Raw genomic sequence first — 15121 nt, forward strand, 5'->3', positions numbered from 1 at the left:
CAAGCTTCTGATTTATCCCTCCCATACTCCAATAAAAAAAAGTGGAAAATCATCTATCTAATTAAATTTAGTAAATCTGTAAAAGAATGGTAAAATTTGGAGACATTTGAGCCATGGTCTAGTCACATGCTCACCTTTCCCCCTGCTCAATGTGACAGAGCTCTATTCTAGGTATATTCTAAAAAGACCAGGGCTCCCTGTCCCACCCAACACCCATTCTAGGGCTGTATTTTCAAGTCAGGAGAAGCAAAGCACCAACATCTCTTATCCCCTCAGTTCTATATTGCAGAAGCTCTATTCCAGACAGGCATGGTCATAAGAACTGATTTCCCTTGTGCTAAGCAGCCCCTGCTTATAAGATGGAAGCTCTACTCCACACTCAGCAGGTTGAGAATAATGGATCCCTGAACATCCCCAACCAGGAACATTTGTATGGTAGATATTTCAAGCCAGGAAGCAAAAGCAGAGAAGACCAGGAGCTACTATTTCCACCCAGAGCTCCACTCATAGAGTAGGGGTGTCACTTTGGGAGGAGAAGTATACTACTAGTCCCAGCTCCTGTTTAGTGGCACACACATTTTGCCCAGGAAGAGAAGCAAGAAGTAAGCTCTAAGAACAAGAAGCTCACTTAAAATGAATGACTATATTTGGAACAGAGTGTGTGAAAGTTCATGTCTAACGGTATTGCCAAAAGTAATGGGTATCTTACTTGCAAGCAATTAAGAGAAGGTTGATGTTCCATGATATACATAACAATAAGCAAAACTGTACACTGACTAGAAGTTTAGTGGAGAGACTCAGGGAAAAAGACAAGAGGAAGATTCCTCCTGGTGTTGGAGTAGTCTCAAAACCTGGCAGCATCCTAATCCTGCAAAGTTCTTCTATAATCAAATTAGACTATGGAGCAATCTATGCCCAAGTGTGTTGGGGGCGGGGGGGAAGCAATCACCTAGCAGTTAGTGTAGGGTAACAGCTGGTTGTGATACCAATAGAGGCAGCAGATCAGCACAGGCTGTCCGAAATACTGCGCACATGCCCTAGGTTGCACTCTCTGAGAAGCAACATTAGACGCTGCATGCTTCAGGGAAAACAGACTTCACTGAACTAGTCACTAAACAAGTAAGAAAGAAAACAACAGCAACAAGCACTGGAGTGGTGGTGTGTGGTCAGTCTTAAAGTATCTAGAGTTGCTGAAATATATTATCTATAATGTTTAGTATTCAGCAAGAAAATTGTGAGACACACAAAAAAACAGAAAAGTGTGACCCATACACAGGAAAAGAAAGAGGCAATGGAAACTGCTTCTGAGGGGACCCAGATGTTTACCTTAGTAGACAAACACTCCAAAGCAACTATTATAAATATGTTCAAAGAACCAAAGGAAACTATATCAAAAGAATTAAAGCAAGGCCTCATAGCAGTGTTTCATAAAATACAGAATAAGAGAAATTATAAAAAGAACCAAATTGAAGTTGAAAAGTGAAATATCTGAAATGAAAAATTTACTGCAGAAGCTTAACAGTAGATTTGAACTGCCAGCAGAGAATCAGTGAGCTTGCAGATCAATCAATCAAGATTACACAATCTGAAGAGCACAGAGGAAAAAGAATGAAGAAAAATGAATGGAACCTCAGAGAAACCTGCTACATCATTAAGCACACCGACATATGAATAGTGGGAGTACCAAAGGAGAGGAGAGAGAGAAAAGAGCAAAAAAACATATTTGAAGAAACAATGGTCAAATACTTTTCAAATTGAAGACAAATATTAATATGAACATTCAGGATGCTCATATAATCCCAAGAAGGATAAACTCAAAGATACTCACACCTATACACTTGACAGTAATAATGTTGAAAGACAAAGACACATTGAAAACAGCAACAGGAAAACGATGCTTTAAGTATAACAAAACTACAATGAGATAAACAGCAGACTTCTTATCAGAAACAATGGAAACCAGAAGGCAGTAGGATGGTATATTCAAAGTGCTGAAGAAAAAACAAAACAAAACAACAACAACAACAACAACAACAAAACTGTCAACCGATAATCTCTCCTGGCAAATAAAAACCACAGTGAAATACCAGTTTATGTCCATTAGGATGTCTGTAAGAAAAAAAGGTGGAAAAGAACAAGTGTTGTCCAGAATGTGGAGAAACTGGAACCTTTATACATTGCTGGGTAGACATTAAAATGGTGCAGCTACTGTGAAAAAACAGTTTACAATCTCCTACAAGGTTAAGCTTAGAGTTTCCATAGGATCCAGTAATTACACTTCTAGGTAAATACTCAAGAAAAATGAAAACTTATGTCTACACAAAAACTTGTACACCAATGTTCATAGCAACATTATTCACACAACCAAAGAAAATACAAACAATGTCTATCAATTGATAGGCATTAAAATAAAAAGCGGCATATGTATACAAAGGATTATTATTTAGTAATAAAAATAATGAAGTCTTTAAACATGTTACAACATGGATGAACCTTAAACACACGGTATACTAAGTGAAAGAGGCTAGTCACAAAAGACCACGTATCGTACGCTTCCATTTATCAGAAATGGCCAGATTAGGCAAATCTATAAACAAAGAAGACAGATTAAAGGGTGCCTAGGACTGATGAGGGTTTGAGAGAAATGGGGGGGACTGGACTGTACTGTGTTTTTTTTTTTTTTTCTTTTTTGAGGTGATGTAAATGTCTCAGATTAGATTGTGGTGATGTTTGCAGAAGTCAGGGAATATACTAAAAAAACACTGAATTATACATTTTCAAGGGGTGAAACTCTATGATATGTAAATTATAACTTAATAAAGCTGTTAAAAAGATAGTACCTATCTCTTAGAGTTATCATTAGGCTAAGTGAGATAACAAATGGGAAGCTATTAGGCGAGTATTTGGCAAATAACATTCAGTAACTTATTACTGTTCCTTCTGCTACTGTTATTGTCATCATTGTTTCTTACACTGTAAGAAACCCAGTAATTCTATCCATCGTTTAACCAGTATTGAAAAGCACCTGCTGTGTGACACACATTTATGTGCTTGTGATTGGTAATCAGAACAGATTTGTGATGTCATTTTGGTAGAGACATAAGTATAACAGATACTATTTTTTTTTATTAACCTTATTTAGCAAAACGAGAAATATCTTGAATCAATATACTTGGTGGCAATGTAAGAATGACTCTAGACGTCATTTTAGGGCTTACAGACCTTATTTAGTTTACTATACTTGGGCTTCATATACAAATATTATACCTCTGAGCAGTCATGGATGGTGTTATCAAGGATTCCATGAGCCTGACTGATCTCCATCATCTTCCCTGAGATTGCTTGTTACTCCTCCATTCATGAGTATCACATTCCAATTCTACAATAAGGATTCAGCTTGGACAATATTTCCTCCAGAAACCTACCCTGATGCTGCCGTCTCTCACCGAGGTAGGGTGAGGCATCTTCATTTCAGTTCTCCAAGCACCCATATTTGTCCTTATTTTATCACTCTTCAGTAAAATTGCCTATTCCCTGCTTGTCTCATCAGACAATACACTCCTTGGATGCAACTTTGACAGGCTCCAGTGAGACACACTTCTGAAGCACATGAGATTCATTATTCACATGAGATATTCAAAGTAAAATGCTCATTTTAGTTTTGTATTTCTTCTTTAAGAATATGTATTTACTAAAAATATGTATTTACTATAAATTAGAACCACACTCCTGACTCCCATCAGATAGTTGAGTCATCCAGAAACCCAGTTAAAAAAATGCTTAACTGAGATCTACCTGGAACTTTAATTAGAACCTGAAAGAACCAAGAAGAACAATAATAACAAAAAGGAACCATCATCTAATGCAAAAGGTACGCTACTTTTCTTCATGTGTTAACAGATTTGAAAGAGGACAGACGGGGTAACCATCAATCAGGAAAGAAATAACAGACTTGGCAACTACTTGAGGGGCATTTCCATTCAATAACTTTATTATCTGGCTAAGAGAGAGGACTTCTTAATCCTCCCCTTTTCTTCTTTAAAATGTCTTTGATTTGTCCTGTCATATGGCAAATGCCCCTGGATCTCACACTCATAAGTCTAGTTGAGGTCATGTTTGTAGTGACCATCTACAGACATAATATCACTTTAGTTGGAATTAATGTATTCGGAAGATGAATGGTGAAAGCACACAGCTTTCTATTGCAGTCACCAAAATATTACATTCCCGTGTTTATTATCCAGAGGAGTCTTTTTTCTGTTCTTTTCACTTCTTTATCTTTCATGTAGTTGTCATTTACAACTTTCACTGTTAACTCCCATTGAGTTCAAAGAGAGCCAGAAATCTCAAGCTGCTGCCAGCCAACTCTATTCATGGGACAGACTCCAGGGCATAGCTCAGCCATCACTAGGAAGCCTTGGCTCACAGAGACCAGGGGCACCCATGAGCCTGCACCCCTGCTGGGCTCATGGGAAGAAAGCACCTTGCCCAGTCTCCACAAACAAACCCAAGAGTGCTCTGAAGGGCATGGCACATCTCCTTACCACACAGACGGCTTCCATTTCTGGTCTGAGCGAGCCTTTGTTGAAGAAAGCCAAGGAAGAGATATCTTCCTTTAGTGCATTACATGAAGAGTTCTAGCTCTTTCATTAAGAAAGATCTACTTTTCTTGAGAGAGCATGGGAGAAATCAACCACACTGTCCTTATGCTTAACAAGTGTGCCAAATAACCACCACCCCACCCTTGGCAATTCCCCATTGTATCCATTCTCAAACCAAAAGTCTTTCCAAAGAAAGTAGATATGAGCCCAGCCCATACTGAATTCCCCCTAAAAAGCAGAATGTTAATATTTTTTTAAAAATCACAGGACATAGCATTTCCACATATTTAGTATTTTAAGGAATTGGTTATTAATGTGCCTTCAGCATCCAGTATTCACATACACGTACACAAAATCCTTATGAGATGTAGAGTCTGAATTATCTCTTTTCAAAGAGGGAAAGGAATAAGACAGGCTTAGATCATTTTCTGGAGATGTAACAAATGTTCAAAAATCTATTTGCCAAACCTTTAACATGATCAAGATCTTATTGTTTGGACCACACATTTTCACTCTGCTACTTATGTCATGTCTCCCTCATCTGTGTCTGACTAATCAATTTGTGTCCAAGAATCTAAGCATCTACTAAGCTTTCCTTCCTGAAAGTTATGGAAATATTCTAAGAAAAGTAAAAGATAAGCCATTAAGGTTTCAGCTTAGGTCAGCCTGAGGGATTTAGGTACCTTCTCAACTTGGCCAGATGTTCCTCACTCTAGGATCCAAGCAAAGGGGACCACCTGAAGCATCTAAGGATGTTTAATGTCGAACTCAGATATTAAGAAAATGAAGAAAGCACTAATAGAATCCAATAAGACCAGCACTGCCCTGCCATGGATTCACCACTGTTTTTGAAATGAATGCTCTAATCTGTAAATATATTATCAACATCAGAATGACAGAAATAAACTGCTTTCAAGCACATGGCCAATCAGTTGAATACTGTTGTTCTATTCAAGATGAGAACATTCCTCCAGTGCTAGTAAGTGACCAGCAAGTTAGAGTAACCAGTAAGTCAGAGTAAAACCATCCCCAAAGAAGTCAAAGTCTTCAGACTTGGCCGTAAGTTCTCACGCAGTTTTCAAACTGCAGTGCTCTGCCACAATCGTTGTAGACCAACGACAACAGAAGGCGGAACCTGGGTGCTGTTTCCAAATTGGGGATAGGAAGCGCCCAGCATATCTTAGAAAGCATTGCTTGGCAATTTTCCTCCTGCTTTGAGAGATCAAAGGAATCTGTACTGCAATAATGGGAGAAGGAGCCCAAATCTTGTCACTTGCTCCCTTCCCCACATCCCTGCCCCTGCAGTCTCACAACAGGCGGCAACAACTGTACTCACCAAACCTTTGCAGGTCGAAAGAGCCACTGAGGAATTTTTGTGGGATCGTAAGGAGCCTTGATAAAAACAGAAATCCTCAGGCGGGAAAGTCTGCACCGACTTAGTGCCCCCCTTTCCCAAAGTCTGTACGAGAAATCCAGGCGCCACCAGCTTGCTGGAAGTTTTCAGATCCAGGTGGAAGTCGTGCCTGAAGCCTTTCAGCCGAAGGTGCAGAGAGTCAGCTCCGAGCTGGGCCAGCGCCCTTTTCCTCCTCTGGGGGTGCGTGATTTCATGGGACACGTAGTCTCCATTGTGGTCAACCTCGTAGGGAGACACCAGGTCATACTCTGAAAGTGAGAGAGGGGGTTTGGCTAAGTAATTTCAGAATTCTGAAAAGGATCAGGAAGTCTTTGAATATCATTTACTACCGGATAGTATTTTCACCCAGCAAAAAAGGATGGAGGAAATGTCAACAACCACTCAGCCTCAAATCCGAACTACAGAAAGCGTAAAATCGGAGTTAAAAGGGAAGATCTTAAAAGGGGCCTTTTGGGAAGTCACTGTTGTTCCTATAATGTGTTATTACCAATCCAGCAAATGCTATGACACTTCTAAGGAGAAACAGATTACAGACCAAATGAAACTAAGAATGGGCTTTTCAGATTACAGAGTAATTACTGTAGAGTAATTATAATGTCATTATTTTTATAGCTTTAAATATTCCTTTAGTCATGTTGTCTTTTACCAACATCTTCAGTCTATTGATTAGAAAGTTTAGCTTAAAAATACTGATCATTTTTCAGAAAACAGTTAAAAATACAAATATGATGGCCATTCTTTGGCATTTAGTTTTAAAATATTTAATTATTAAATCACTGAACTACAGCAGAAAAGGCAGAATGCAGGTATGGTAGATGCTCAGATGTGTCTTTTCTCCGAATGAAAACCACTGCTGAGCCTCTGACTGGCCTGGCTTCTTGGCATTTCACGCTTCAAGGCTGTTCAAAGACATGCACCACACTCTTCTTCCAATTCTAACTTGTATTATACCAGGCCAAAATGTATTCAAATACATGATTTATTTTTAAAAAGTCAAGAAAACCCCAAGGAGCTAACAGATTTGGGGCACCCACAGGATCTGCCAGGCTTCCGTCACAGACAGTCTTATAGTTTTGCATTGGGGAGAATTTGTGTCATTCCCTTCTCTGTACAAAGTCTAGAGAAAACATCTGTAACTCCACCAGAATCCTGGACGGTGGCCCTCACCTGCCTTTCTCGAAATATCGTAGCTGTCTTCTCCAAAGAGGTTTCTTCCCTTCTAGCATCATGCAGTTTTCATTGCTTTGACAGAGATTCTTCCTTTCATTCCCACCATTAACACATCATCTCTGTCATCCAGAGGTCAGGGAGAGGTTATTTCTGGGCGGGCAGGACAGACATGGGCTAGAGACCTAGGGGTGGGCTTCACGCCACAGGTAGGATCTTCCTGCACCGCCACGTTCTAAACTCGAACCTGGACTTTTAGACCATGCGAAGGTAGATTTGTCAAAGCTGAGGCTACAAAATACTTTAGTTAACACTCTGTTAGCTTGGCTTCTACCTTTCAGATATTTAAACATATCTTGTGTGTGTCTCCATCTGCATGCCAGCGATGGACCTTTGGAGAGGGCCGGCTTCCTCGCCTGCATTTTGTCTAAACACCAGAAAATAACAGGCCAACAGGATGTCAGGCTTTCTCCAAGCTTCCTCTGAGATGGCTTTGAAATGGACGTCAGACCCAAGCCCCAGAGGGCTAGCCCTACACTGAGGTGGAAAGTCCCTAACGATTCAAAATGCAGCTTCCCCTTACGTGTATAACAAGACCTGATTCTCATATTCTCATCCTGATTCTAACATCCTAAGAAATTATATATATTCCCCTTTTATTACCAATATATGCTCTCGGGAGACTATTCTGTTAGATACTTAATAACCAGGCCTTTAGCATGAGTTGGACATGCTTCTTGGAGCCATGTGATAAAATAAAATAGCGTCCTATAGAAGTGCTATTTGGTCATAAGTGAACAGTACTCAGGTAAATTATTTTTTCTGCAGAAAGTAATTTTTCTTCACAACCAGAACTCTTTTGGTATAGGTACTTGCCCACGTGTCCCTGGGCCATCCTGGCAGGTATCTGAAAGGTTACACTGGAACAGAGAGGGTGGCAGCCAGGGGATGGTTATAAAAGGCATGTGTTTGGCTTTGGGAGAGACAGAGAAGGCCAGGGATGGAAAGGCACTGTCCAGAGTCCCCTGGGCCGAGGCCCACGGCAAGGTGAGAGTCAGAGGCTCGGCAGCCAACCCATCAGGCAGCAGGATAACCAAAAGCTTAGCGATGGTCTGTTTGAGCCCAGGCTTCCTGTTTCCTCAGGTCAAAGGGCCACTCCTGGGCCCACAGGCCTGCCCCCCATCCCCAATGCAGGTAACTGGTGAACTGTGGCCCATGCACATTAGACAGGCAGCAGGTTCTGGCTGGCAACTCGACAACCAACCTTGGAAATACATGTCAAAGCAGGGCACTTGCGTCTGCTAAGGCAAAATACATTGGGATCATTTCATATTTTACTTAGGAAAATGAGAAAGTAAAACAAATCTGCTTAAATTCTATGCAATGATAAAAAAAATATAGGGGGAAACAAATTAGGAATGGATGTGCCTGGTGCAAGTATATGATCACAGTCTGTTCCCGGCTACTCCTAAAAAAAAGTGAAAAGCACTTGCTCATTTAGTTTGCATTTTTCCAAACCACCTTCCTCATCCCCGGTTTTCTGGACTCAGGGGAAAAGCTGGTGTGTCGTGGTCCTGTTAATACCTTTCTTCTTGCCCTGCAGGCTCTCAGAGAGTGTCTGCACCTCACACTATCCTGTTTCCATCCCAACAGAGGCTGTGGAATGAGGACAAAGCATGTGGACTGTTCCAAACACTCGCTAATGAGCAGATGTATTGCACATAAAAAGATGATTACCATTAAAAGGTCATTTTTACGACCTTTACTTTGGAGGGCATACACTCTTTACCCTTTATTGGGAGGGAGACATATAATATCTATTTTTCAAAATGACAACTTTTAAGCCTCTTGTACAGAAACGCACATGTTGTGCTGGTACATCTTTCACAACCAGCTACGGGTGGGGGTCATGGGGTAGCCTGGTTGAAAGCATTTGCCAATTTCCCTGGTATAAATACTCCCACCATGGCTAATTTCAATTACCAAGTGACCTCACTGAACACGGAGTTTAGAGGTTTGCACGGTAGCACGCCATTATAAAGTATTTCCACCATACAGAGGCAATACAGGCAAAGAACCTCAAGAGAATACGTAAACTCAAAACTTAAAGAATTGTGAAGTGATGAGTTTTCAGTGTTTTAATCTTGTTTTTAATATTATTTATTTCACCCAAGTTTACCTATTTTGATTTTCAGCACACTAGCTCACAAAATTCCTGACAAGGTAACAATCAGCTCTGGAGAACTGGCCTGACCCTGCCCAGAACACCAGCTCCAACCACTGCAAAGCCACTCCTTGTAACCAGTTAACAATCCCTTCTGAGAATGAGGGTGCACATGGGTGAAAATTTAGTCCAGTGGTTCTCAGCGGGGGGTGCTACCCCTCACCCCTGCCCCCAGGAGACACTTGGGATGTCTGGAGACATTTTGGTTTTCACGAAAGGGCAGGGGATAGTGGTGCTTTGGGAATGTAGTGGGTGAATCCAGGGAGGCTGCTACACATTCTTCCATGCACAGAACAGGTTCCCATAACAAAAGGTCAAGAGTGCCAAGGCAGAGAAACCCTGATTTCATCAAAGAGCAGTCCTTAGTGCAGATATGCACTGTTGGTTGTGTATAAATAAATGTGAAAAGGGTCATAGCTAAAGAATTCAATGAATGAACAAAGTAAGCATAGCTTCTCCCCATGCAGAAGGCAATGTATCATTGCTATAAAATGACAATTTTAAACTAACTCTTGAGCTTATGTTTTAAGATTGTAATCCCACAAACTACCGGCTTGTGATTTCAAGAAAAAAGAATTTAGTGAGATTCCTGATCCTTGAGAATCCCTGAAATAAGACCTCGGTCCTACACAGGTTTTTCTAAGGAGGAGAAATTCACACATGGCTGCTTCAGTCAGCACCCTGATCTACTTCATTTCAAAAGGTGTTTTGACCACAGCATCAAGTCTAGGAAGACTCCAGTTCCAAACTGAGGGCATGAGATGTGGAGCACCTGTGAGCATGCTAGGGGCTGCTGGTACCAGCTGTGGAGAACAGATTTTGCACAAGTCCTAACTCTGTGTTCAATGGTATCACATCCATAGCTTGAAATCAGCCATGGTGGGAGTACTTACCCCATGGGAACCAGCAAATGTTACAAAATCAGAGGCCTGGAGAATCTGTTGTTAAACATTTACTAGCACATCCCTGGGCCAACCTGCCCCATCTCAAGGCACGTGAATGTGTGAATATAAATCAATATATACTTTAAATTCACACACACAAACACAGATCTCTCATGTCCAATGAAACAAAGTTCTAAAGAATTTCTGACTCTTGACCTGGAAACTTAATTTACTCTAGATTTTTAAAAGTTAACAAACTCGTGCTATGTGTTTGCTCTTAACAAGACCCGCTATTATTATGACAAAGGTAAATTTGTAGGAAAAGCATTCAAGGCTCCTATTAAGGAAAAGCTATGCTGAATCAGCCAAAATGAAATGCATGTACTGAAGGTCTGAAAATAGAATTGACCTCAATGAAGTTATCTATTGTTGCCTCACAGAACACATGGGGTTCTCTTTCTTATTGCATAATTACTCCAGACTCCCAGGATCACTGGCAATATAGGTGGAAATATGTGTTAAACACACCTTATGGCCAAAGAGGTATTTCAAAGGCAACTTTGGGTTTTGAAGGGATACCCAGACATCCAACAGTAAACTAACCACAGCATCACACAAAGTCTATTCCACATCTGCTATCCTAGGTCAAAAGAGGTAACACTGCTGAGAAGAAAGAGTCTTTCTCTGGTCGTGTGAAAGCTTTCCACTGAAACCCACTCTCTCACCTTAGCCTTTTGTAATTGAAGACCTAAAACACCTGCACCGTGAGGGATGAGGGAGTGGTGTGGCCACTAGGCTAGAACCTCAATGATGATGGCTCCCACCTTCCCCCTGAGGTTCTGACCAAGCGAGCTAAGTGGTTGTCATGGGAACGCTGGGCTTGTGACACCAGCTGAGGTGCCAGGTGATTACAGCCACATGCCTGCCAGGCTGGAGTCCAGCTTGCAGGACGCTCTTCCCAAGGAGAAGGGCACCCTTGGGCAGGAAGTCTTGGCTTCTCCTCCTGGAAGTGGTTCTCTATCTCTAATGCTCTTACCTCACAGAAAACCCCATAACTACTAGAAAACACTCTGAAAATTCTCCTGAGACCTTCAGGAATTTTCATGATTTTAGAAAACTAGAATTTTCACAAAAATCTTTTTTTTTTTTTATGTAGGGGAAGACAACTAACTACAATATAAATAACTACATACTAGAATGAATCGTAAGAGAAACATTAAAGAAGACAAGGGCAAGCCCAAGGAAGTGAGCTTTAAATAGATAACTTTCTCTTGCAAATACATAGTGACAAGTAATTTTTAAACGTTTTCTATCATTTACATCTAGCGCCCTCTGGTGGTCGCGGAAAAGTTCCTATGTTCCCGCGTTCATCGGATTTATCACTATTGATAGACTCTTCATACAGCACTCGGGAGGAGAGAATTTCAATAATTAATGCATATATTAAATGATTGTCTTTATGGAATTTTATCAAGATGAAGAAACTACACTTAGAAATTCTGGATTATCAACTCAAATTTTCTAGGTTTTCTGAAAATATGTTGGGATAATAAAACCTAGTTCTAATAACTAATAACATTTGAGATGGCAATGCATTGTTGGAATTGATGCAAAGTACTCATATTTAGCAATTGCCAGTGGACTGCGTTCAGATTAAAAACCCGATAGCAACCGACGTTCCACACCTGCTTTCCGGTTTACCTAAAAGCAGTTCAGGACAGAGAGGTCCATCCCCTGAGGCATGAAATGATAAATGCCGCTTGTGAGCACTGCAAGTAAAACCACACATTGCGCAAAGATCAGACTTGTTTTTTGGCAAATCATGACACAGGACTTGGACATTGTTTGTGACGTCATAAAACGCTAATTACCCATTCTGCCAACTCTTGAAGACCATCCTTTTTGAAACTAAGGTGATAAATACTGAGCAAAATGACTGTCTTTTTGTCCCCTGCTCTGACAGTGAAGGATGTTCATTTTAAAAGGCCAGAGGGGGAACAGGAGGGGGAGGGGACGAGGGGATGGAGAAAGGCATAATAAGCTCTTTATAATAATATGCTCTTTATAATTGCTGTGTATACATTAATACAACTCCTAGATTATTTCTTCCTTCTTTAATTGTGTGTGTGTGTGTGTGTGTTTTGTTTGTTTGTTTTTTAATAAATACATTCCCTTGCCTTCTTCCCTAATGTTTATGGTAATAACGCTGGTAAGCCATTTCTGTTTTACAGGGAAACAATATAAATATTGGTGAAAGTTGACTCAGAGGCGATCGCTCTTATGGTTGGAAAGAAGCACGGCAGCACCTTACAGAGAATTTCCAGAGTTACGGACATTTGCAGAGCCTGGTAAAGCAGCCTTAGAGGGTTTACAGGCTGCTGCAATGCAAGGATTCGAACCCCCCTCGCGCACTTACCGCCCTTTTCCACCCAGCCCGGCCACTCCGCGGGGCCAGGAGGACGCCGGACGCTCGGGCTCCCCGGCGAGGCCGCTGCGGATCCCACGGCGCACGCAGGTGCCTGCTGGAAAACAGCGGCGACACCTCGGTGAGACGGGGGCTGCGCGAGGGGAGCTTCGGGGGACCCTGCCCCCGCAGCCGGGGACTCACCTGCACACCCACCTGCGCCAGCAGCAGCAGGCAGAGCGCCGCGCAGCCGGGGGCCCGCATGGCCGGGCTGCCCCGCGCGCCCTGCGCCCGCAGCCGGCGCTGCGCCCCCGCGGCGAGGACGCACGGCTCCATCCAGGGGCGCTCGCAGGGGCCCGGGGCCGCGGGATGCTGCCCAGCCGCGCGACCGTGCAAGCGGGCACCGAGGACCAGCCCGACCGGCGCGCAGGACGGGGCCCCGCAGTCACTGAGCCGCCCGCGCCGGGGTTATTACTGCGGCTCCGCGCCGCGCTGGGGGCGGAGTGGCGGCCGCGGCGGCGGGGGCGGCGGCGGAGAACCCGCCCGCACCGTGGGAGAGCGGGGGAGGGGGAGGGCGAGGGCAGGGCAGGGGAGGGCGAGGAAGCGAGGGGAGAAAGGAGGGGGGCGACAGAGGCGCGAGGGGAGGAGGACCGGGGAGAGCCCGGGCGCTCGCTGGCCCGCGGTCAGCGCCTCGCGGGCCGTCCCGGGGGCACGCGGGTGCAGAGGGGGCCGCGAGCGCGGGGCGGCGGAGTCAGCAGGTCGGGCCGCCGGCTCTGCTCCCCGGACCTGCAGTCCACGCACGGCTGCGCTGGCATCTCGCCGCGCTGCGCCCCGCTCTTCCCGATGCCCGCTCCCGAGGGCCGGAGCGGCGCATCCAATGGCCGGACACCTGCCGCCCGCCGGAATGCGGCAGAACGGCGCCTGGGTCCCGCTGGGTCCGCCTTCCCACCCCGTGGGGAGATGGGCTGCGAAACAGGGGTGCCAGGACTTCCTTAGGGATGCGCGGATCTGAGTATACACGAATGTGCTTTTCTCTCGAGTCTGTGAAGTGATGGGGGACGAGGGGGGTCGAGGAAGCTTCGTCCTCCTGGGATGTAGCTGCGCTCCTGGCCCCGGGATCTGGGCAGCAGTTGACTGGCCTGTGCCGGGGCTGCCATCGATCGCGGAGGCTTTGCGGTCGCGGGTTGGTGCCGGCCCAGGCCGGGGACTGCGCCGTTGTGCTACCAGCGCCAGGAGTCTGAGGGAGCAGCAGAGGCGCGTCCACCGGCCCGGCTACAAGCTCAGCTTGTGTTCTACACCTGTTGATGGCATGTGTGTGTGAGCACGCGCGTATATGAGCTGGGTGTAGGCGAATGTGCATCAGTGTCGGCTTGCGTGTCCCCCCCGTGCACGTGTGTGCGCTGGAACTTGAGTGCACGCCTGTGCCAGTGCGTGTTCTCAGGCATGTGTCCCGCCTGAGACCACTCTTCTCCACTGACTGTTCCCGCTCTCCTTGACCTCTTCCCTCCTGCAGGTCCGAGGAGTCTGGGCTCCTGCTCCGTGGTTCCAGTGTCCTTGATATTCAGTTTAGCCCAGCTTGGCCGGTTTTGCACATTTTGGAAAGGATGGAGAGGGAACTGGTGGCAGCGGTCTCAGGCCTCCTTTGCCCAGCTCGCCCTGAGCCTGTAGGTGCCTCTTACTTCTGGCAGCCCTGCAGCGCCAGGCATCCTGGGCAGGGACAGTGGGACCCTCTAGCTGTGCAGGGGCTCCTGCTCCATCTCTCTCTCATATTTGTTTACTTGAAAACACTCTTCAGAAGTGGGAGAATTTTTCCATAAAGGCTTGCCTGGGGGTGTGTGTGGCCTTAGAACCCCCTCCCTGCTCCACACACACACACACACACACACACACACACACACACACATGCACACAGTTCCTGATTAGTGTCTGCCAGACTGGAGGCTGGCAAAGGTTCTGCAGTAGGCAGAGGGTCCTTTTGTCCTGAGTTCAGGGCATTGCATGCTTGGTAAACGAGGGTCTCTAATTATCGCTGATGGTGTCGAATGTAGCCTGCAAGGGAATCAGATTTTCCAAGTCTTACCTAGGATCACATGAGGACACCCAGGGTCTCTCTTTTTATAAGTTCAACAGATGGAATGAAAGAAGAATAGCTGGTATAAAAGGGTTCACTTTTAGGAATGTTTTTCCCTTTTTGAATACAACCAAAATGGATCTTTCCGTTGTGAAGAAAGAAACAATATCCTTTACAGGGATGAACATTTTCCAGTTTTTTTAGCCGTTCACTGAATTCAATGCTCTGAATGACTCAGATAGAGGGCAAACTACAGCCCCAGGGGCCAGGTTGGGGGCTGAGGTGAAGGAAACTGGTGGACCAGGTATACAAAGGCCATAGAACACGTGGAACCCATTTGTGATTTATAATAAGAT

General features: G+C 44.4%; 1 protein-coding gene across 6 annotated transcripts in view; it reads right to left on the reverse strand.

The window, feature by feature from the left end:
* Positions 1-13997, reverse strand: part of ADAMTS16 (ADAM metallopeptidase with thrombospondin type 1 motif 16) — a 157569-nt gene extending 143572 nt beyond the window's left edge. For 3 of the 6 annotated variants that reach the window (XR_014261726.1, XM_082454359.1, XM_082454363.1), the window contains exons 1-3: positions 12899-13997; positions 12707-12812; positions 5938-6263 (exon numbers count right to left, since the gene is read on the reverse strand). Coding sequence is in view for 5 of the 6 variants with exons in the window: in XM_082454359.1 (XP_082310485.1) it covers positions 5938-6263; positions 12707-12812; positions 12899-13030 (564 nt within the window). In the remaining variant the exon portion in view is untranslated. The remainder of the gene's footprint in view (positions 1-5937; positions 6264-12706; positions 12813-12898) is intronic. The other 3 variants (XM_082454362.1, XM_082454361.1, XM_082454360.1) reach the window with 3 other exon arrangements.
* Between the last annotated feature and the right edge of the window lie 1124 nt (positions 13998-15121).

Source organism: Balaenoptera physalus, assembly GCF_965194825.1.
Source record: "Balaenoptera physalus genome assembly, chromosome: 3".
Lineage (NCBI taxonomy): Eukaryota > Metazoa > Chordata > Mammalia > Artiodactyla > Balaenopteridae > Balaenoptera > Balaenoptera physalus.